The 22,572-nt window shown below is 38.6% G+C and overlaps 2 protein-coding genes across 2 annotated transcripts; one reads left to right on the top strand and one right to left on the bottom strand.

Annotated features, from left to right (window-relative positions):
• The first annotated feature begins 8,212 nt into the window (after nucleotides 1-8,212).
• On the top strand, nucleotides 8,213-11,665 carry LOC307016052 (uncharacterized protein). The gene is made up of 7 exons (XM_079645090.1): nucleotides 8,213-8,684; nucleotides 9,111-9,307; nucleotides 9,409-9,639; nucleotides 9,780-10,064; nucleotides 10,198-10,423; nucleotides 10,732-10,859; nucleotides 10,965-11,665. The coding sequence occupies exons 4-7, from the start codon at nucleotides 9,968-9,970 to the stop codon at nucleotides 11,264-11,266; spliced, it is 753 nt and encodes a 250-aa protein (XP_079501216.1). The 5' UTR covers nucleotides 8,213-8,684; nucleotides 9,111-9,307; nucleotides 9,409-9,639; nucleotides 9,780-9,967; the 3' UTR covers nucleotides 11,267-11,665.
• A 772-nt stretch (nucleotides 11,666-12,437) lies between these two features.
• LOC307014531 (interferon-induced protein 44-like) lies at nucleotides 12,438-16,301 on the bottom strand. The gene is made up of 6 exons (XM_079642512.1): nucleotides 16,174-16,301; nucleotides 15,732-15,927; nucleotides 15,160-15,309; nucleotides 14,793-14,991; nucleotides 14,537-14,637; nucleotides 12,438-14,395 (listed from the first exon to the last, which is right to left on the bottom strand). The coding sequence occupies exons 1-6, from the start codon at nucleotides 16,248-16,250 to the stop codon at nucleotides 14,234-14,236; spliced, it is 885 nt and encodes a 294-aa protein (XP_079498638.1). The 5' UTR covers nucleotides 16,251-16,301; the 3' UTR covers nucleotides 12,438-14,233.
• Between the last annotated feature and the right edge of the window lie 6,271 nt (nucleotides 16,302-22,572).

Below are 22,572 nucleotides of genomic sequence, written 5' to 3'. Positions count from 1 at the left end.
GGTGTTTGGCGATTAGGCCCAGGTTTTGTAGGATATCATTCGGGAAGGGAAAGAACCGTTTCCGATGAACCCCCCTGGGTCTAGACACTGGTAGTGGTGATAAGTGGTTAGGTCCGGTTGGAAGGGAGAAGGTTGAGCTTGGACCTGAGGTGGAAGCAGGAGGCGAAGGGGTGGAGGAGGGTTGCGCGTTGACACCTGGAAGACAGCTGATGGAAAAGGGGAGAGCATATATAGAGGGATTAACAGGTGCGATGATTAGGCTTGTGAATGGAGGGAAGTGATAGGTTAGCTGAGGAGTGGCGCTCCCTATCATTTAGTGAAGGGAGCGAGTATTGCCATGACGCGCAATACGAAGTGATAGGTCTTCCTGCTTGAACTTGCGCTGAGCTTCATAACAACTTGTTTTTGTTCAGAAAATGACCTCACCTTACTGTAATGCAGCCACAATAACACTGATGCCATATCACACTATTGGGATATGAGATTACATTGCATTTAATTTAGCTGATGCTTTTATCCAAAGCTTTTATCATATCGTTTCACATTTAACAGCAGTATCTTTGCTGAATGCACCAGCTCAGCTTCAACACAACTCCCCTGCCAATACCATGATATACTGTGGCAATAAAATATCTTAACTCATAGCTCCACTCACAATTTTCCTCCTAAAATATAACTTAATTGACAAGATACATTCCATAAATGATGTTTGGGGGGAAACTTCTGTGTAGCAATTTAGTGGGAGTCACCGACTCATGAAGGAGACACGGGAAGAGCAGGAGCTTTGATGTCAAACACTGATGGTTTATTTAGGAGCTTCGGCCGGAGAATTCACATCACAAGTCAAAGAGCCAGAGGTTCTGACTTCACGGTAGAGTCGCCACATCAAATCTGAAGAACTCTACCCCAGACCCATGTATTTAGCTAGTTCAGAGAGAATAATCAACATGCTGCATAACAAGATAGAATCATAACACCTCTATCAGCTGACGCCAACAGGCAGGAGCAGGGAGACAGAACACTGAGAATACAGCAGCCAAGGTTACAGGTGCCTGTGCTCAGTCAGGACAGTTTGAACTGATAAACTGGGTCAATGTTATGGACCTTGGAAAATATTTCCCCAACAATATGTCCGTAATATTACTTAAATAACATTTCAAAAAGTTACTTATCTTAATAAAAAACATTCTAATTTAATTAATTTTGATTTATTGCTACATACATTATTTGTATTTGTTTGCATACTGCTGCTTCCTCTCGTGGTTAAGAGTAATACTACAGCACATAACACAGAATGACAGAGTGCAATGCAGGATAATAGAACCGGGCTGTTGAGAAAACATCCGTATAGCTGCAGCCCTGCAAGCCCACCCCTCCCTTCTCCCCTGATCCTTTTAAATCACGTGATCTAAAGGAAACTGTAGATACTGTACCACCGAACCAGAATATAACAGCTATACTGGACACACTTCACATTCAAACCATGTTTTTGTATTTCAATAGTATTCTGAGGTAAACTCAGTTTTTAAAATCTACTTTATAGCTTGTAGTAACTCACGATAGGCTTCTTTTATTTTTATTTTTATTCATAATCATTTGTATTTTTCGTCAGAATGTATTATGGTGCTTTAGTTACGAATTTTTGTTCTCAAAAAACTAGGGGTGCACCGAATGGGAAATTCTTGACCGAAACCGATACCGAAAATAGGAAACAGTTGGCCAAAAACCGAATGCCGAAAGGCCGAAAATGATTAATAGAAATATATATATATATATATATATATATATATAATGTATACATTTTTTACCAATGGTGTTCAACTACCTGATTATGGAAAAATACATGATTATGGCAAAACTTAACTTAAATAATAATCACTATTATGGGTCCATAAAACATTTATTCAGCACTTTTGAATGCATACAGTACATTAATTCCAAGTCAAGTGCATTTTCTTTTCTCTGTAGGATAACTACAACAAAGTGCATTCAGAACAAAGCCAAGGTGCTTTAAAACTGCATAAACATCTAGGCCAGTAGGTCTACAACAAAATTGTGTAAATAAAGACTAACAGCCAGGCCTTCAACAACAACAAATGCACCTATAAGTGCATGCATACAAATGTGCAAACTGGATAAATCCACATGAATGTAACTATTTACAAATGAAATTACAATTGAATTTCAAGAATCTGTAAATAAGGCTGTCTGTCCTCATAAGCAAAGTAGTAAACATTGTATAAAGATACATAAAGTGAAAACTGGATACAAAATCCACAATCAATTACAAATGAAATTACAATTTCAAGAATCTGCAAATAAGGTGGTCTGTCATCATGAGCAATGTAAACAACATTGTATCATTTAGATACCGAAAGTACAATATATTGAACACTGTGCTGCTGTCATTTCCCCCTAATGATAACCTGAGATGGTGAATTATAACTCACAATTAAAAATGGTTCAGGAAAGTGGGTATAGAGTAGACATGTAGACATAGCCGTGGGAACATGTTTCAAATGGGGGGTGCTGTGGGGATGACACCAGGGCTGGTTCTGACCAATGTGCTGCCCTATAAGGCAATATTTTAGCTGGCAATGAAAAACCTCTACAAAAGACCAATACACTGCAAAAAGAGAAATATATTGACATGTTGGACAGCTTATATAACAAGGCTTCAAATGTATTATATATTATAACATGTTTTAATTGGAGGGGTGGACTTCACATCCTCTAGGGGGGTCAGGGGGTACCCCCCCGGGAAGATTTTTTTAACATTTTAAAGTAAAATGCTTCAATTTGGTGCACTTTGAGCGCCCAATTAGAGACTGATCTAGGGGGTACAACTCTAAACACCCATATGAAAAAGATCAGTTTGCATTTTATCAATCAAATAAGCAGGTATGTGAACATTTCCAATAACCAACCATAGCCAATAACAAATACATGTAACTTATTTTATTTGTGTTGTTCATTCATATCTTATTTTACAAGTTAACATTTATTTATTTATGTATATTTTAAAATCTCTCCAGTTTTAAACGATATTTTTGGTTTACTGTCCTATAGTATACATTGGAATGATTTCAAACCTGTTTTTATTTATCCTAATAATTATAAAGGTGTGCCTTGGAAATATTTGTTTACATAAATTGTGATCAAAACGTTTGAGACCCACTGAGATAACTTCGACTAAAGTGAACTATCTAAGCCCTCAGAGTCCTTTACCTCACTGAGCCTCTCAGTCTGACAGGACAGCTCTCCCTCCACATTATTATAGAAACAGCTTCTTATATCCGTTAGCGCAGCAGAAGCTAACAACAATCCCCGCCGGTACCGCGGTATCCCCTCTCTCTATCTCTCTCACTTTGGCTGTGAGCTGCGGGCGCCTGCTAAGCCAACATCCCCCACTTCATCACTCACAGCGCCCATCGTACAGGGCAAATGGAAAATGTAACCGGGGAAAAGGGTGTTATCTTTACTTAATTATGAATGTTGTTACATCAAGGCTGAAAATTCGTTTTTTTTTTATTATATCTTGTGGAAGTGCAGATCCCCTGTCCTCCACCAGGGGGTGCTGCAGCACCCTCAGCACCCCTACTTCCCACGGCCCTGCATGTAGAACTAGATAAGCTTATGATAAGCCAGCCTTGTCTACTTATTAAGGAAAAGTGGGAGGTTCTTTTTAATGAACATTAGCTTCTCTGCTTCATCAGCCATAAGTCTGTTCCTCTTCTCATCAAGCACATGAGAGGCAGAGCTGAACAGTCCCTCGCTGTCAGTGCTTGTGATTTGATCTTACTCCGCATATTTGTCCGGGTGTTTTGATTTCAAGTGGTGGAGTAATCCCGAAGTGGTGAAAGTCTTTGCAGTTACACCCCCTCGAGAAATGTCAGCTGAATAGATAGACATACATTTACACATGACTTCTGTCTACATTTTAAATTAGAGGGGATGTGTTTTGTTTTTTCTAGGAAGACATGATCTTAGCATGCCTCAGTTAAGTTGTGAAGCGTGTCATGCCACTTGGGCTGCTGGAGTGGACAATCTCATCCAGATTGGATACTGGCCTGCTACACTGCAATTTGCCACAATTTATGACACGGATAGCTTTCATTCATTTGAAGAAATGAAGGTGGCAGCGCCAGGACTGTCCTGCCAAGCATTTTTAAGAATGCAATATTACTTTATCCCAATTATGTTGAAGTGAAGCTATTTAATAAGTGTTTTAATATGATGTATTAAACCACATACTTCTTTCTAAGCAGCAACAACAACAAAAACCACTACCGATGATGCTGATGCCTTGACCAACAGAATTGAGGTCCTGGTTGCAAGTATAAAGAGACGCTCTCAGCGGCTTTATAAAGATACAGACGGCAACAAAGCTCGTGCCAGGATCCGGTGCAAGATCAGGAAGGAGAAGGAGATCTGTCATGGGACGCACTTGGGACGTGAGGCCTTATAAAATGTTTTGCACAACGGCACGTCCATTAATACAGATACAGATTTCAGTATTCTGAGCCCCTACTCTCCCCATAACTGACGGCAACAAAAGTCCTACATTATTCAATTAAAATAAAGAAGTAAAAACAATAAGTTTGGCTTGATATTGAGAAAGAAAAGGGTTGATAAACGCTGTGAGAATGGATCTGCGGGTAGCATTCGCTCGCGATCTCAAGTCGTCTACAACATACGTTTAGGGAGCTATATAGAAGCCTGTGGACATCCCCGAAAGTTGAAAATACGCTAAGGGCCGCCCCCCTTGTGTTGGAAAAAGCCGACATGGCCGCCCCCCCCCGTCTTGCGTTGGAAAAATCAGACACAGGGGACTTGACATAACGTCAACATAGGCCGACCTGGGAGTGAGGATGTGTTGATATAAGAATCGCCTCTCCGGAAGAAGTTTTGAGGACGCTGATTGGCTACATTTTATGACACTCGTTCATATCTTGAATCAACAATTGGCTAACATGCTACAGAGACCTGCCTCCGTGGGACGATTTCTCCATCGCCCCAGCACAGTACTTCAGTCATACAGTGTATATGAAAAGCATTTCCTTGTGTGTGTGTGGTTTAGGGAGGGCGGCGCCCTATCACCCCCTATGGGCCAGCCACCACTGAACATTCATGAGCCAGATGCAATGAAATGTTGTTCTGCTGTGCACTTGTCCTGTGCAGGGACGGTTTTTAGGGCGCCAGATCTGGGGGGGTGCTGCCGCTGGCAGCTCTGGGAGGGAAACATTTTTTTTGACTGTTGCCGCTTACCCTAATTTTCAGCCTTGATGTAACATTATTCATAATTAAGTAAAGGTAACACCCTTTTCACCCCGGTTACACGTTTCATTTGCCCTGTACGATGGATGTTGTAAGTGGTGATAGTGAGGGATGTTGGCTTATCAGGCGCCCGCAGCTCACAGCCAAAGTGGGTGTGGGAGGGAGGGAGCGAGCGAGAGAGAGAGATAAATGCAATTTATGTAAATAAATTATTTCCAATGCACACCTTTATAATTATTGGGATAAATAGTTTTGAAATAATTTCAAAGTATACTATAGGACAGTGAACGAAAAATATCGTTTAAAAAGGGAGAGATAAAAGAATATGCATAAATAAATGTTAACTAGGTAAAATAAGATTTGAATGAACAACAACAATTAAATAAGTTACATTTATTTGTTATTGGCTATGGTAGGTTATTGGTTATGTGCATATACTCATTTGGTTATTAAAATGTTAACCGATCTTTTTCATATGGGTGTTTAGAGTTGTTCCCCCGGACCCCGCAAGAGGATGTGACGTCCACACCCCAATTAAAAAATGTTCATACAATACTGAATACATTTTAAGCCTTTTTTTATGTATATTACCTATGTCAATACGTTTCTGTTTTTGAATTGAATTGGTCTTTTGTAGAAATATTTCATTTATTCTTTATATATTCTATTGTGTATTCCTTGGATACTTTTATCTTTCACACCAGATTACTTTTCCCAGTATAGTTCCGAAAATGTGTGTTCACACCAAAAAGATCCGGAACTAGAACTTAATTCATGAGAACCTTTTCACCCCCTTTTCAGTCCCTGCTAGAGAGCAGGTACTTTCATGGGAGAAAAAGGTTCACATTTCTGACCACGCCCCGTAAAACTACCCAAAAAGTTTTGTGAAGCCGCCATTTTATTAGCCTCTGTTAGCTTTGTTCGTTATTCTCGCGTCCAGGAGAGAAGCTTTAAAAAGGGAGACTAATGAAGTCTTTGAGAAGGTTCAAATGGGTACTTTAATTAAAAAAGGCGCGGTAATGTTACAAGCAGAATATTGTTCAGTGAGAAAAACAGCTGTGTTCTCGGGCTCTCGAGAGCGAAGGAGAACAGAGAACCACTCTTCCAGCTGTTAAATATCCTCTGCTGGCTCCTCCCTGTGGGCCGGTTGGCGCTGCTGGGGGCCGGCCCTCCGCGTCTTTAATATCCGTTGTTGCGCATAACAGAGGATTCAGACATTGTACATTCAATATATAACTAAACACGCCTTTTCTCCTCCTTATCTCTTTCATTACTTTTCCTTTAATACATTTTAAACGCTGTAATCAATACTCCAAAATTACAGGAAATACTTCGTGGCAGTTATCATTTCCGGTAGTTCCGGATGTTTTCACATGCTACACACGTCTGTAAACAAAACTTCATTTTAATATTCAGCAATAATAATATCTCGACGTCCATAGTTGTAGTGTTAAAATCAGTAGGTTTCGGTGTGCATCACTCCATGTCATTTCACTTCGAAATGTACCTCTATAGGGAAAGGAATATTAGCCACATGCTAAATGCTAACCAGAGATGAAGGTTTTTCAGAATAAAAGCTTGATATCAGACATTGTGCGCGAGAACTTCTGGTTTTTCAGTATAAAACAGCATCTAAACTGACGGTATGTTTAAGCTACATTATGCCATCCAAAACATTGATTTTAATTTCTAACAATCCCTCCTTACACACATAAAAGGTGTGTATCTAATACTGAAATCAATGAGTTCTTCATCTGAACTTTGCATAGTAGTTCCTACATAACTCATATCAAAAACATACAATTAAAATGGAATGGTTCAATAGTCTTAACTTTACAAAAATAAAAAATAAATACTTTCAGTGTGCTCAAATATAAAGGTTTTCCCTTGTGCATAACTTCTAGTGTTTACATTCAATATCATTCTTCAAAATAGCAGCGATGGCTTGGTATTAGAACATTTCTTCCTCCCTCCTTTCACAGAAAGCGTTCTCATACCACGCTCAGTGTTAAGGCACTTGTTTTTACAAAGTGAAAAGAAACAAACAATTTTAGGATAGTGCAAAGTAATAGGAAACATGACATTTACTATTATTAGAATAGTATAAAAGAATAAAATAAACTATCTTGGAATAGTGTAAAGTAAATTGAAATGTATTCACTCCATTTTAGCATGTTCACTTCTTCACATGATTTCATCATTTAAAGTATCACATCGGCTGGACATTCATTGAACAATCTCATCTCTGTATACAGGGGTGGGTCATCTTGTTCTGCTAGCATTTGTAACTGTCTATCATGAGAAATGTACCCTCCCTCCTTTCATACCATTTAAGGTATGAAAGTAATATGTTCTCGAGAAGAGGCCATCGTGATCAATCGGTACGTTAGGACATGGAATGCAACATCTAGCCCTTCCCTGGGCGCCCCTATGCTATCCTTGTACACTGGAGCCTAAACTCCCCCTGGGACTGGTCTCTTACCCTACTGGCTTTGGGGTGTTTCGCCATGTTGATTAACTGCATAAAAAACATCACTGGCTGTGCTAGTGCACAGGTCCCAGTCCAATCCTGTGACAACACTGGGTACAAGGTTTTAGTTCCACGATACCACCAAACACCTACTCTGGGATACGGCATTCTAGACAGTCATTTCTGGGAGAGGATTTTGGTCAGTTACAAGTCCATACTTGCCAACCCTCCCGATTTTCGCGGGAGACTCCCGATTTCATGGCCCTCTCCCGATTTCCTCCCGGGGTTATATTTCTCCCGCATTTCTCCGGATTTCTGACTAAATCAGATTTATTCACGACTCGTGAGCAAATCTTATTTGTCAGTCACTCACGACATGTTTTATTCTAACATAAATAAAGCTCCAAATGTTACTGTTTCCACTCGGACTTAATACAGCTACACACTTGTTTGGTTTCCGTGGTAACGTGTCCTTTCAACTGAAAGTCTCCCATTATACCTCTCTGACGCCGTTCGCTGATAAAATGAGATCGAAAAAGAAATATTTATGTAAATTCCAGCCCTCGTGGAAAGAAGAATGTATATTTGTCACGGAGAGTTTTAGGGGAAAGGGGAAAGCTTTTTGTAAATGCTGTAAAGTCGATTTCAGTATCGCGTATGGTGGTCGCACAGACGTGAAACACCACGAAGATTCCGAAAACACAAGAAGTCAGCGAAACAGCTACAGGGTCAAAAAGCATCGCCAGCCTGCTAGGAAAAGGTAGACCTGATCCAGTTGTGTATGCTGAAGTAAAGATGTCTATGTTGGTGGCCAAACAGAACATCCCTTTCACCTTCACGGATGAAATAAACAAATCAGTGAAAGACATGTTCCCAGACTCGGAGATCGCCAAGCAATATTCATGTGGGAGAACAAAGGCTACTCAAATTGTGAAAGGTAAGCTAACGTTAGCCATTATAACAAAGTTCCCCATATTAATGTTAATATGTTAAATAATAGGTATGTATGATCCAATTTGTATAAATGTCCATCTTCATTTTTAATTCATAGTTTATATGACCCAATATGTATATATGGTCATTTTTATTTGTTGTATTATTTTCTTATTTCATAGTTTCTCATTATTATTATTATTTTTTTTTTTTTTAACTTTGATCTTATTTTTTATTTTATTAATCTGTGTGAATCTGTGCTATCCGGTTTTTTCACCTTAACCCTGTTGCTGTTTGAACAACTGAATTTCCCCAAGGGGATTAATAAAGCTCCATCTTGTCTTATCTTATATGTAATGTGTGTGAGAAGAAGGAGTAGGTTATGACTTCAAACTGTAGGCTATTTTATTTTGGCTATTTATTTTGGCAGGTGCCATTGCCCCAGCACTGGACAAGGAGGTTTGGTCTCATGTGTGATGAGGGTACCAACAGAAGCACAGATAAGGAGTTTGTGATATTGGTCAGAGTGTTTGAGGAGGACACGCTGGTCACCAAGTTCCTTCATATGCCAGTGTGCAACATTGGCACAGCAGAGCGCTTATTTACATCCCTGACCAAAGTGCTAAGGTAATTGTAAAATCAATAGGCCTACTGTCCAAAAAATTTAAATAGGCTACTGTCTCAAGAGGCTGACCACTGACCAGTAATGTTGTACTTTTGATTTCCAGTGAGAGAAACATCGACTGAAACAACCTAGTCGCCTTCAACAGTGACAACGCCAGTGTTATGAAAGGCAGACATAACTCTGTTGCCAGTCGCATCAAAGAGCTGCAGCCAGGCGTCGTCGATATAGGCTGCATTTGCCATCTAGTCCAGCTGGCAACTGGATGTGGAATCAAAGCGCTCCACCAGCCCATTGAAGAGGTTCTGGAGGCCATATACAGTCACTTTGACATCAGGTAGGCTAAGCATATTGATATGTTGATATGTATCACAATACACCTAGGGTAGTATAGTCTCTGTGACACATTTTGACAGATATTGGATGTAATAATAATAATCAACCCCCCCTCTTTATTTATTTTTTTATAAACCTTAGTGCCGAGCGATGTGAGCTCTACAAAGAGTTTGTTGAGTTCACAGATACAGACACTGAAGCTTCTCAGGTACTGCGCAACAAGGTGGCTCAGCCTGCTGACCTGCATCAACCGAGTCCTGAATCAGTGGAATGCACTGCTGGCATATTTTGAGAGTCACGAGGATGTGGAGAAGCCTGGGAAAGTGAGGATGCTGGCAGGTCACTTGTCCAGCAAGAAGACAAAGTTCTTCTCCTTCCTCTCCCACGCTCTGAAACCACTGGTGGATTTCAATGTTGCCTTTCAGGTGAGCATAGATAATGTAAACATATTTACAGCATTAGGGTCTCCATGTTCAATTATTATCATTACCAACTGAAGGACCCCTCTTTCTAATGGCATCATGTTTCATAACTGATAAATCCATCATGTGTTCCTAAGCTGAGGGGGTGATGGTGCATAGGCTGCACAAGGAAATGTGCAGCCTTGTACGGCGATATCTAGGAAGGTTTCTCCCTGCCCATCTCATTGCAGATGTGCCTCTAAAGAAAATCCAGTTCCAGGACACCAGCCTGCAGTTTCCTGATGAAGATCTCTTTATTGGGGATCAGGCACAGACCTTCCTGGAGGATAAGAAAGACGAGCTGCCTGTCCCAAGGATGCTTCAGTAAGCTAAGTGTCCAAAAAACAACTGCAATCCTATCATTAGATTACAGTAGATTAGATTTCCTTCGTTATCAATGTACTGAAACAACAACATTAAGACATCCCGGGGCTCCAATATTAAAATAGTTACTAATATAAACAATGGGGGCTCAATATACTATTATATGACAGAAGTACATATAAAAACACACACACACACACACACACACACACACACACACACACGCACACACACACACACACACACACCTATATAAAATCACTAGGTAACTGAATCATATTGTAATTGTGCATCTGATCATGTCATAGGGCAGTGAGAGGCTTCTTTGTAGCTGTGACTACAAAGATGCTGAGAGTGTTTCCCCTGGACAACATCGTCCTACAAAATCTGATCGTGTTGGACCCAGAGTCACGGCATAAGTTCACCCCAAGCTCAGGTGCAGTAGTGAAACTTTTATTTAGTGTGTTTTTATTCTTTTTGTATTTAATTGAGGTTGGTTACAGAGAAAACATAATATTCAGTTATTCATTTTTATTTACAGTGGTAGAGCTAGGGAAGAGGCTGCATCAGCTCAGGTTGGATCTGTCTAGCCTTAGGGAAGAAGTGGTGGAGTACCAGGTCGTTGATAGGGCAGAACTTCCTGAGGAGACACGAGTGGACAGGTTTTGGGCTCTCATTGGAAAGGATGGAAGGTTCAAGAACCTAGCACAGTTGATGATGGCACTTTTGTGCATTCCACACAGCAATGCCTCATCAGAGAGGGTGTTTAGCATGGTGAGGAAGATAGTGACAGAACGAGAATGGACAACTCTACCCTCTGCTCACTCCTTTCCTGTAAAATAAATTATACAGGTCCAGCCCACACATACGCTCCATCAAGGATGGTGCTAGAGGCAGCAAGGCATTGCACTTACAACTACAATAAGCATGTGTAGATGCTTATTGTAGTTGTAAGTGATATAAACATTTGAAGTTAGAAATCATAAGAACATCAACATTTACGATTGGTAGAAGACTGGAAACAAACTACAGTCTCCAGTTCCTTTTTAATGTCAAGTTATCTGCTAGGTTACTATGGACGGTTAGGGTTGGGGTTAGAAAGACAATTTAGCCATTTGGGTATCAGAAAAGCCTTTTTGACATTACTTGACATTTTGAAAATGACATTTTGACATTACTTGAATCTAGATGAATTTCATTTAGCTTTTTGTAGATGGCCCATTCAATAAAAATGTTTTAACATATAAATCCTGTTGCAGTGTGCTTTTTATTCTTTTCATCTTTAAAAGTCAGTAGGATGCAGGAAAATGTCTCAACCCGCCGCCGGGCGGTGGTTTTGAAATGCTCCCTATTTCTAAGGTCTCAAGGTTGTCAAGTATGGTAGTATTACTCTTAACCATGAGAGGAAGTAGCAGTATGGAAACAAATAATTTATATGTAGCAATAAATCTAAATTAAATTAGACTGTTTTTTATTAAGATAAGTAACTGTTTGAAAAGTTATTTAAGTAATATTACAGACTAAACATGATTTATGGAATGTATCTTGTCAATGAAGTTTATTTTATTAGTAAAAGTCTGAGTGGAGCTATGAGTTCAGGTATATTATTGCCACAGTATATCATGGTATTGGCAGGGGAGTTGTGTTGAAGCTGAGCTGGTGCATTCAGTAAAGATACTGCTGTTAAATGTGAAATGACACGATAAAAGCTTTGGATAAAAGCATCAGCTAAATTAAATGCAATGTAATATCTTATCCCAATAGTGTGATATGGCATCAGTGTTATTGTGGCTGCATTACAGTAAGTTGATGTCATTTTCTGAACAAAAACAAGTTGTTATATCATATTTAGAATTTGTGATTACAGCTACGTTTCTAAAGACATTTAAGTAGAGGCATTGTTCCTGATTGAAATGTCAAGTTTGCTGTTGTTAAACCTGTTTAGGCAGAATCTCTGCTCCGCGCGTTCCTCTATGAGTTTGTTTTACAAGAAGGAAAAGTCAAAGCACCAGGATAAGGGTTAAACAATAATCTGCTTTAATGGTAAAATATACAATACAACACAAAACAATTCAAAAGGGGCCCCCCTTCGGGTGCCCCTGCTCTGGTCCTCTCGCTGGGAGAGGTCTTACCACCTCGGCCGTATGAAGAAAAGAAGAGCGAACCAAGATATAGTTGGACTATACAAATATCACATGTGAGTGACCTTAATATCCACAATACCGAGGAAAACATTACTGCTATTCTTGATACAAAGTAATTAAACACACACATATATTTATCATGTAGACTTCCCTAATATTTGACATGCTGGAGATCTTTTAAGAAGAATGTCTCCTGTCATCCACAACTGCTCCTTTTTCATACAGAGTAATAAAACATGTTTAAGCTAATTTCTCCACAATGTTTGTAGCCATTTAGTACCCACACATGAAATAATAAAAACAGAGGTATAGTTGAACAGTAATCACGCAGCACTAATATTTACTGCAATGAAAACACACACACATCTGCCCTAAGCATGTGTAACGCACCCTCTTTTTTATGATGGAAACATTCCAGAGATTTAGAGCTATGCCCAAATAAGGATGTCTCCTGCTCACATCCCACTCTAAACACAAAGACTTCACCTCTCTATATTGGGGAGGAAAAATGTAATTTGTCCCTTCAAATTTAACACACATGAATATATATAAGGTGACATTAAAATAAATATATCACAAACCATACGGTACAATTATTCATTTTAGGCCATAGCGTTAGAAGCAAAACAGCAGAGACCACCCAAAAATGATTTGCTGCGTGCCAACAACCCAAATAAATGTGCTGCCTTGACTATCCTTTACATTCATATCAAGTTTGAATACATATGTTTCAACCTTACTTTTTCAGCAATGTTGATTAACACCAACGACTACAGTACACACTAAGTCACAATTGAATGTGTGAATGCATTTATTGCTCAAAATATTATTGGTGAGAATCAAATGATTGTAGATCAACAGCTTCATCTTCATCGATACAGAAATCAAAGCATTAAAATGTAACCATCCTAGAATAGGCACACTGTATAAAACAGGCACTGATTATCATGACTTTGCACCCTCCCAATGTAACAACAAAATATGGATTCACCAAATATGTTAAACAATTAATGTACATCATTGTTGAACCATTTAATGCAAGCAAAAATAAGAAACACCATGTATTGTTTTTGAGAGTGTAATCACATGCATGTTTTAAAACCTGACGAGGGTTTTCTTAGAGACAAGTGAAGCTGCTTTGATCTGAATGAGCTGCAAATCACAGAACTGCTCTGATCTGTTGTCTTGATTGAAACAATTATGTTTATTATGTCATTTAAAAATATTGATGTTATCATTATTTGATGAATATGATCTGGTTACATTAAAAAAAAAAGATCATTATATACAAAACACTTTTTAATCAGTGACAGGTATCATTATTCTGAACACGTTTCAACCAAATCTCCTCTTCGACCTACGAATATTCAGATTCTCGATTACCTGCGGAGACGGCAATATAAATTACCACCTGAATCAACAAAGCATATAACTAACAATATCATAATGCAAATAAAACATAAAATATAGGAAAAATAAAGCCTTTTCATACTCTACTCATTAAGGTAGAGACACCATCATTTATATTATAGATATGATGCATTACAGGCTGCAAAAAAAAAAAACTAAAAGCCATTTTGCCCACTTCATGTAATTATCATAATTGTTAACAGGACCTTTTTACATGTTGTTATAAAAACAAGATCTGCCTCAGCAGAATGTAGTTTTACAGGTCGTTGACAAAGTCTTCTCCAGATTCAATCATCCCTCTCAGTGCGCTCAGTATCAGTGTATCAGTGTGATCATTTGTGTCGATCTCTGAGTGGTAGTTCTTCACAGGAAAGATGCAGTTTTGTGGAAATCCCATCCTGCCACTCAACACCTCAATCTACATTTAAGAATATGACATTTAAGAAATGAAAGTGCTGATCCAAGGAGATCTTGCTGTTACAATACAACAGTGTAAAACAAAATGATATTCCAACTTGAATTACAGTTGTCTAAAACTAAATTACCAATAGAAACGTACCTTTTTCTTCAGGTACTTGCTCTTATACACGTTCCTTATATCCTCGCCGACCTCTGGACAGGCTTCATCAATTTTGGTGAGAATAGCAATTTCAGGAATTCCTGGAAATACAGAGCAGAATCAGATTCAGTTAAAATAAAGTTGGTCAGGTTATTTTACTGTGTTATTATATTTTATTAGAATTACGATACATTAAATATACTTTTAAAATACAATGTACATAATTGTATTTGTTCATTTATTATCCAACCCTTACCCATATCCCTGGCTGCAAGTCTGACTTCCCTCAACTCTTTCTCGAAATCCTCAGTCAGTAACTGTGATGGGTTATTATCATTCTGTAATCCTGCTATGCTGCCAGGGATGACGCAAACCAGAACATGAACTCTTTCACTTTGAGAGGGGTCTCTGTTGTAGTATTGGTTATCCTCAGCGATGGGAGAGTCAGAATTGAACTGGAAAACAATGTTAAATAAAAAATAAAAAATAATTTGCATGCACAAATACAATAGTTTCTAATGGAGTCTCGTTAGTTTTCCATAGTTCATATTTCATACATTCCATCCATAATATGGATGGTAGAAAATGACCACAATGTGGGATTGTGTTGTACCAAGTTCTACCTTGTAACGATCCTTCACGTGTCCCTTCATGGCCAGTTTGATGTCTTCCAAACTAACTCCTTTTCCTGTTTCCCTCTCGAGGCCCATGATGTCATTGAAGACAAAAGGGTAATGTGTCCCTGGTGCTTTTGGGATTTTGAACTCTCTGTACTGTAAGATAAAAAAAATGCCGTTATGGTCGCCCTAACCTTTAAAATATAACATCATTTCACAAAATAGAAAATATTTAAAAGAAAAAGCAGAAATCAACATACAAAATAAAAACCTAAAATCAAATACCACATTTAAAAAATTGAAACTACAATTAAAAAACGGAATATTGTAACGCAATACATTTTTTTGGGGGGGGCCAGATTATCCGGTTTATTTGAGAATTAACCTCTTTGTAGGGGGGAGATAAAAAGAAGACATGTGTTAACGGACCACAAGCCAGATTCAAACTTGCATCTTCCTCAGCATGGACTGAGCCTCAGAACATGGGGCACCAGCTCTAACCACTGAGCCAGAGAAAGATATGTTCTGTGTTTTTTAATTGTTGTTGTGTCTTATGAAATGCTTTCAGGGATTCTTACTTGTGTGGTGAAGCTCCCGCGGAAGAGTGAATCTGCAGCAGCTCGACGAATTATTTTGCCTCGTAAAACACTGTCCACAGAGTTGATGAAACTGGACTTGCCAGCACCAGCTGGTCCATAAAGCATAAATCTGAGCTGGACATCCTCTTTAAAAGGCTGGTAATCCTTCACAATCTGCAAATCTCTCACTTTGTTTCTGTTTAATGGAAAAACATTAGACTTTAGTTTAGATTGCATTATTATCAGTTTTGCATAATGGTGTCACTGAGACCCAACAGAAGAAAACATTATTTTTCTAAGAAGTGACATCAAATAGAAACAATTGCATAACAAAGGTGAGTCTCAACAAAGGAGTGTGCAGGTTCCTTGTGGTTTTAAAAAGTGTTATTTGTATAAAAGCCACTAAACACCAGAGACACCACACACTGAAAAATGAACTCACCCCCAAGGCAAGTTCCTCCATGAGTGAGGCAAAACTGAAAAGTAAAGTGAACATTTGCAGTAAAACATTAGTCCCATTTTGATTGATTTAATCTATTAGGCAATGTTTAGAAAAATGTGACTCACCTTTTGGAGAAGGTGGGGGGGGAGGTGGGGGGGTCGAGTTTCCCATGGCTTCAACAAAAAATTGTTGTAAAAACATTATCAATACAACATTTGAGATCAAATATTTCACAACTTTCATCATGTATAGTAAAGTATTATTAATGATGTATAATATTATAAGTCCCTTTTATAATGTATTAATATCTTAAAGTCTGTTGAATTGCTACTTCAGAAAATATATAACAAATAAAGTTCAATTTAAAAAGTACAAAGGTATAATAACTAAAAACTGTAAAAAAAAAAATACTTTCACTTGATCAAAAGCTAAATTGTCCCGCTCAATAAATACTCACAGTACTTTCTTATGAGTTTACAGTACATACTTGATAAGCGTACCACTGCCATAGGGACAGATTAGTGTTATCTTAAACCCTTCAAATAAGTCTATGTAGTTTTAAAATAGACGTGAAATATTTAGTTTATCTACAATTTCAGTGAAACTGTAAGTCTGTTTATGTTTACTGCACCTTATTTCTAACAGACATTGAAGGTAAAATAAATGATTTCACTTTCCCCTTTCTTTTATTTAAAGAATAAAGGAGAGTGTAAATGCTCTTCTCTTTGAGTGCAGTCAGGAACAAATACCCTATAATGCATTCTTTGCCTTATGATCAGACTTTATTCAAACCAAGACCCGAACATCTACTGTAAGTGAATCACTAAGCAGCAATCTGGTAAAATGACTTGTTTTGTATTTATCCAGAGAATTATATTTTTCACAGTATCTTTCAGTTAATCTTGCTCACTACAAACAAGCAGCGTTATGGAAAATTCAGTGTTTGTACAGGTAATAAAGAGATTCAATCAAACGAAATAAATAAACTCACAGAACTAGAAAAATATAGGTTTATATAAAAAAATTAATGTTAAGTGCATCTCTACAAAGCATTAAAGGTTTGAGATAAAAAATAATGTTAACATACATACAGTAACTATTTCTATAACTGTACTGCACTAAAAGGATAACTATAATCAAAATGATGAAAGCATAACAAGAATTGGGAAATAATATAAATCCTCACCTTCAGTTATTTGTCTCAAGTGCCTTTCAACTCGACAGGAAAGTATCTTTTATACGATAACAGTTGCTCACTTTCACTTTCTTTCCTGGTTATATCACACATGTGACTTAAAAGGAATTGCCTTTATCAACAATTTTATGTTTACTGACCTCCTGAGGTAAAGTTGATTTATCTTTAGTGATTCACAAATGACTATATTACACTTTTTTTTTTAAATATATAAGTTTCCTTTTCATTACTTTGGCAATAAAATTTGATCAAGGTTTCTTGGGGGAAAATAAAAAGCAGTGAAAAGTTGTTCATAATCACAAGTTTACGTTCCTAAACTTGTGAATATAGAGACATAGTTACCTTAACGTGTAAGTTGTTGAATCCTGCTCAGTGTTATTTACAAAGTAGTGTTTTTTGTGAGGACCTGAAGCTATAAATGTTTTAACATCCTTTCGGTTTTTTTTTGTTTTTGTTTTTTTTGTTCACACAGTAATGAACATTTCCTGTTGAAAATAATTGCCCCAGTTCCAAAATGTTTAGCAGTTTTGGATTAGCAATGGATCCAAATTCTATATAGATGCTGAGGTGACCCTTTTCGGGCAGATTCCTATTTTTGTTTCTCAGAGAGCAGAGTAGCAGTACCTGCTGCAGTACTATGAAGCTCAATATCCATCTAAACTCTGCTGTTGCATATATTCTCTCTATCGCGTAGCACAGACCCACCCAATGACTAAGCAAAACATGTCACCAGTATTCCTGCAGATAGAGGGTCAAGTGATTGCATGGTCCTCTGCCCATGCACCATCCAACTCTGCATCCCCTCTGAGAGGAACAGGCTGTGGTCTCTGTGTTATTTATTTTTATTTTTATTACTATTATTTTTTTTAACAGACATTGCACCAGATAACAAACCGTACATCAAAACATGTAACAACAAACAACTAAACAAAACGTAACGGGGGAGGGGGGGGGGGGGGGGGGGGGGTGGATCCAAGGATGACTTCCTAAGACAGCTGATTGTGACATACACAGAGCATTACATACACAATACATTATACATTACACAGGAGATGCCATATTGACAGGGTTAGACAGGAGAGCTGCGGGCAGTGAACCGCAATCCTCCTGTCTCCCCTCAAAATCCCCCAGCAGAGAAGCTGCACGCTCCATGTTCAGTAGGTCCAGATACTCCCTCAGCCATGAGTCCCTAGTAAAGCAGGCTGGTTTGCGTTCCTTCCAGTTTAATAGGATGAGTCTTTTTGTGGCTAAACAGCCCAATGTCCAGAGCCGATCGGTAGTCCTTGCAAGATTGCCATCTGGCTTGAGACCCAGTAGACATGCAATGGGACATGTAGGGAAACTAACTTTTAAAGATTCAGACAATAAGGATATTACTTCTGACCAAAGTTTTTTTACCGCTGGGCATTCCCAGAGTAGGTGCAACAATGTACCTCGCTTGCCACATTCATGTCAGCATAAGTCTCTGTGTTTATTGTCCATCTTGGATTTTGTAACAGGGGTGATGTAAGCTCTATCTAGAATTTTGAACTGTATGATCCTGAATCTTACATATTTAGATGAAAACATAGCTGACTGCCAAATGGAGTTCCATTGCAAAGCAGACAGAGAGATATTCAAGGCATGCTCCCAGGACAGTTGGACAGGAGAATAGGTATTCGGGGCAGCCCTAGATAATAATTTATAAATGTTAGAGACCACACCTGATGATATGATTGCTTTCTTGAGGCGCTGGTCCTCTTCCATACATGAAGCAGGCATGGCTCCCTCCTTACATTTTGTACTAATAATAGATGCTAGTTGTGCATATGATAGAAAAGACGAGCCTGAGAGACCATACTGATTTTTGAGTTGTTGAAATGGAAGGGTTTGGTCTCTATATATCTGTCCAATTGTAGTAATACCAGCCTTCTGCCAGATATTATTACTTAAAGTGCCTCCTCCTGCAGAAATACAGGGGTTACTCCAAATGGGGCAAGATGGTAAAGAGAGCCCCTCTATGTTGAGTCTCCTGTGCAGTTGCTTTCCAATAGAGCATGAAAAGCGGATGATGGTATTATCCATTGAGGGTGGTGGTTTTGGGCAGTACCACATTGATGCCAGAGATATGTTTTGGTTTACAGACATGATGGATTGCTCCAGCCATTGCCAACTGCCTACCGAAGAGGCACTTTTGTACGCCCACGATAATGGATACTTTGCATTGAAGGACAGATAATACTGGAATACATCTGGGACTCCCAAACCTCCCATTGATCTTGGAATGATCAACTTATTATGTGCGATTCTGGGTTTCTTATTATTCCAAAGGAATAGAGTAAATAGGGATTTGATATCTTTAAACCATTTTAGTGGGAATTCAAGAGGGATAGAGGAGATAATATGAGAAAGCCTTGGGAGAACATTCATTTTCAAGGTTTCTGCTCTGCCCCATAGAGAGAGTGGTATGGCCATCCACCTGTTGATGTCCTCCTTAATGGACTGGAAAATAGCAGGGCCGTTAAGGCTAAAGATTTTAGAGATAGGAGAGACGATGTTAATTCCCAAATACCTCATTCCATTTGTTTTCCAAATAAAGGGGGTGCTCATTAGGTTGTGTTTATATGTATATGAGTTAAGTGGGATTGCTTCACTCTTGTTCCAATTTATCTTATATCCAGAGAAGCTGCCAAATAAATGTATCATATCAAGAACTGCGGGTATAGAGAGTGCTGGCTTGCTCAAAGTAAGAAGTATATCGTCAGCGTACATATTTAATTTGAAATCGTGTCCATGAATGTTCACACCATGTATGTCACCATTAGCGCGAATTGCACAGGCTAATGGTTCTAGAGCCATAATAAAAAGTAGGGGACTAACAGGACACCCTTGCCTCACACCACGGTGTAAGGGGAAAGGTTTTGAGATTAACCCATTAGTTCTAACAGAAGAGAAGGGAGCGCTATACAAAGCCTTAACCCAGCTAATCAACTTGGGCCCAAAGCCACATTTTTTGAGCGTGTAAAACAGATATGCCTATTCTATTTGGTCAAAAGCTTTCTCAGCATCTAGTGATGCTGCAATCATTGGCAGATTGCTGGAGCCTGCTTCTAGGATAATCTGAAAAACCCTCCTCATGTTATTTGAGGACTGGCGGCCTGGAATGAAACCTACTTAGTCTAGATGCACTATAGATGGAACCACCTTCTCCAAACGGAGTGCCAGTATCTTGGCTAGAATCTTGTAGTCACAGTTTAGAAGGCTTAAAGGGCGGCGGTTACCCATCAGAGAAGGATCTTTGCCCGGTTTAGGCAACAATGAGATAATGGCCCTGCTCATGGAGGGAGGCATGGCTTCAGATTCTAATATTTCATTGAATAACAACAGTAAATATGGTGAAAGCTGTTCTTTAAAACATTTATAGAACTCTGTTCCAAAACCGTCGTCCCCTGGAGTTTTCCCTGATGCCATCTTCATGATTGCGTTTTCTATTTCATTTTGGGAAACAGGTGCCTCCATAGCAGATCTGTCAGCCAAGCTGACGCTCGGGAGGTTAAAATCTCAGAAAAAGCTATCTAAGGCTTCTTCATTCAAGTTATTTTTTGTGCTATATAATTTAGAATAATAATTCTTGAAAGATTCATTGATTTTGGCTGCATCACACTGTAGCCTGTCATGCTCATCTCTGATCGCTGGAATAATCTGTCTGTTTTCTATTTGTTTCAATCTATGAGCTAACATTTTCCCTGCTTTGTCTCCGGATTCAAAGTATGTTCTTCGTAAACGAAAAAGGGCAAAAGCTGTCTCCTCATGTACAAGTTTCTGCAATTAGTCCAATATTGATTGGTTGATGCTGTAACAGTGTTCTTCCTATTGTCTTACGTATGAAGCCCTCACTCTCTCTAAGCAGTGACATGAGCAGAGACCTCCATGTTGCTGTGGTGTTTTACCGCTCAGTGCTTCTCTAATAAGAGCAGGTCTATGAACAGCAGATTAGAAATCACTACAGAGGCTATTAATATTAGGAGTTATTAGTGTGAATGCTGTTTGCTAACTCCGTCAGCCTACTTTCAGCTACAGAAACCATTCAACTATTACATTATTCAGCTGTCAGGACATTGAGGCTATACATCTTGTTGTTTATACCTTTTGTAAACCTTTTCTTTTAAATATTAAGCTACTTCACTATTTGTCCTTCTCTCCCAGTTTAATATTTCACTTTCAAGTTTTCAACAAAGTCATTGCAATGCATTTGAGCTGTAACAATTTTGATTCAAATCATTTCACTTTTCTGCACTTTTTCTTTCTCGGCTAAGTTCAGCAACACACTTACTTGGTGTTTGTAGCTAAAAGCAGCTACAGAGACCCTTCAATTAATAAAATATTCAGCTTTTTCTGCATTTTCAGCTAAATTCAGCCACACATGTTCACAGTTTACAGCATTCGCACGCATTTTCAGCAGGAAATGCATTTTCTAGTTCGAGGATTAGAGTTATGGGGTCCAGTGAAAAGGAGAGCATTGACACACTTCCATATGTTTTGTAAGTAGAGTAAGCATCATCATTGCTGTTTAGCATCCAAATAAGCGGAGGAATAACAACACATCAGAGACAGTGGCATTTCATTCAACGGACTCTCCCATTGGAGGCGTGGCTTTATTTATACCCATCATGACCTGAAACCTGTGACGCTATTGGCTTCCGGTCACACACAACAAATAACACAAATTGGTAACACATTTTATCTCAATGCTAACAACCCTCCTTGATATCACATTTGTGGTCTTTTAACAAAACAAAAAAAAACATTATAAGGTTCTCTACCTTACAGAAATTGTTACTCTCCAAACATAAACTTTGCAAACTTAATCAACTTAAACTTTGGTGCAGGTTTTGTCATAACATCTGCCACCATCTGGTCTGTTGGACAATAAATCAGATTTGTTTTTCCCCCTTCCACAGTAGACCTCAGAAAATGATACTTAATGTCAATATGCTTGCATCTCTGTCTGTTAACAGGATTCTTTGCCAACGCTATTGTGCCCTGGTTGTCTTCGTAAATCGTAGGTAGTGTATATTCACATTTGTCAATGCCTTCTAGTAGTTGTATTAAGTTCATACTCTCCTGCATAGTAACTGCTGAAGCCATAATACTCAGCTTCACAAGTTGATAAAGCGACAGTTGGCTGCTTTTTGGTTTCCCAGGAAACCAGTGGGCCACTCTCA

This window comes from Notothenia rossii, assembly GCF_949606895.1.
Source record: "Notothenia rossii genome assembly, chromosome: 8".
Lineage (NCBI taxonomy): Eukaryota > Metazoa > Chordata > Actinopteri > Perciformes > Nototheniidae > Notothenia > Notothenia rossii.
Note: the sequence above shows the minus strand (reverse complement) of the source record. Positions and strands in the feature narration are given on the sequence as shown.

What these genes read in the sequence shown, in the direction of transcription:
- LOC307014531 (XM_079642512.1), bottom strand. Translation starts at nt 16,250, where the DNA reads ATGGGACTAATGTTTTACTGCAAATGTTCACTTTACTTTTCAGTTTTG. An exon ending in ACGTGAAGGATCGTTACAAG is followed by an intron (nt 14,992 to 15,159) that starts GTAGAACTTGGT and finishes ATTGTTTTCCAG; the next exon opens with TTCAATTCTGACTCTCCCAT. An exon ending in GCAAGTACCTGAAGAAAAAG is followed by an intron (nt 14,396 to 14,536) that starts GTACGTTTCTAT and finishes TCTTAAATGTAG; the next exon opens with ATTGAGGTGTTGAGTGGCAG.
- LOC307016052 (XM_079645090.1), top strand. Translation starts at nt 9,968, where the DNA reads ATGCTGGCAGGTCACTTGTCCAGCAAGAAGACAAAGTTCTTCTCCTTC. An exon ending in TTTCAATGTTGCCTTTCAGG is followed by an intron (nt 10,065 to 10,197) that starts TGAGCATAGATA and finishes TGTGTTCCTAAG; the next exon opens with CTGAGGGGGTGATGGTGCAT. An exon ending in TAAGTTCACCCCAAGCTCAG is followed by an intron (nt 10,860 to 10,964) that starts GTGCAGTAGTGA and finishes TTTTATTTACAG; the next exon opens with TGGTAGAGCTAGGGAAGAGG.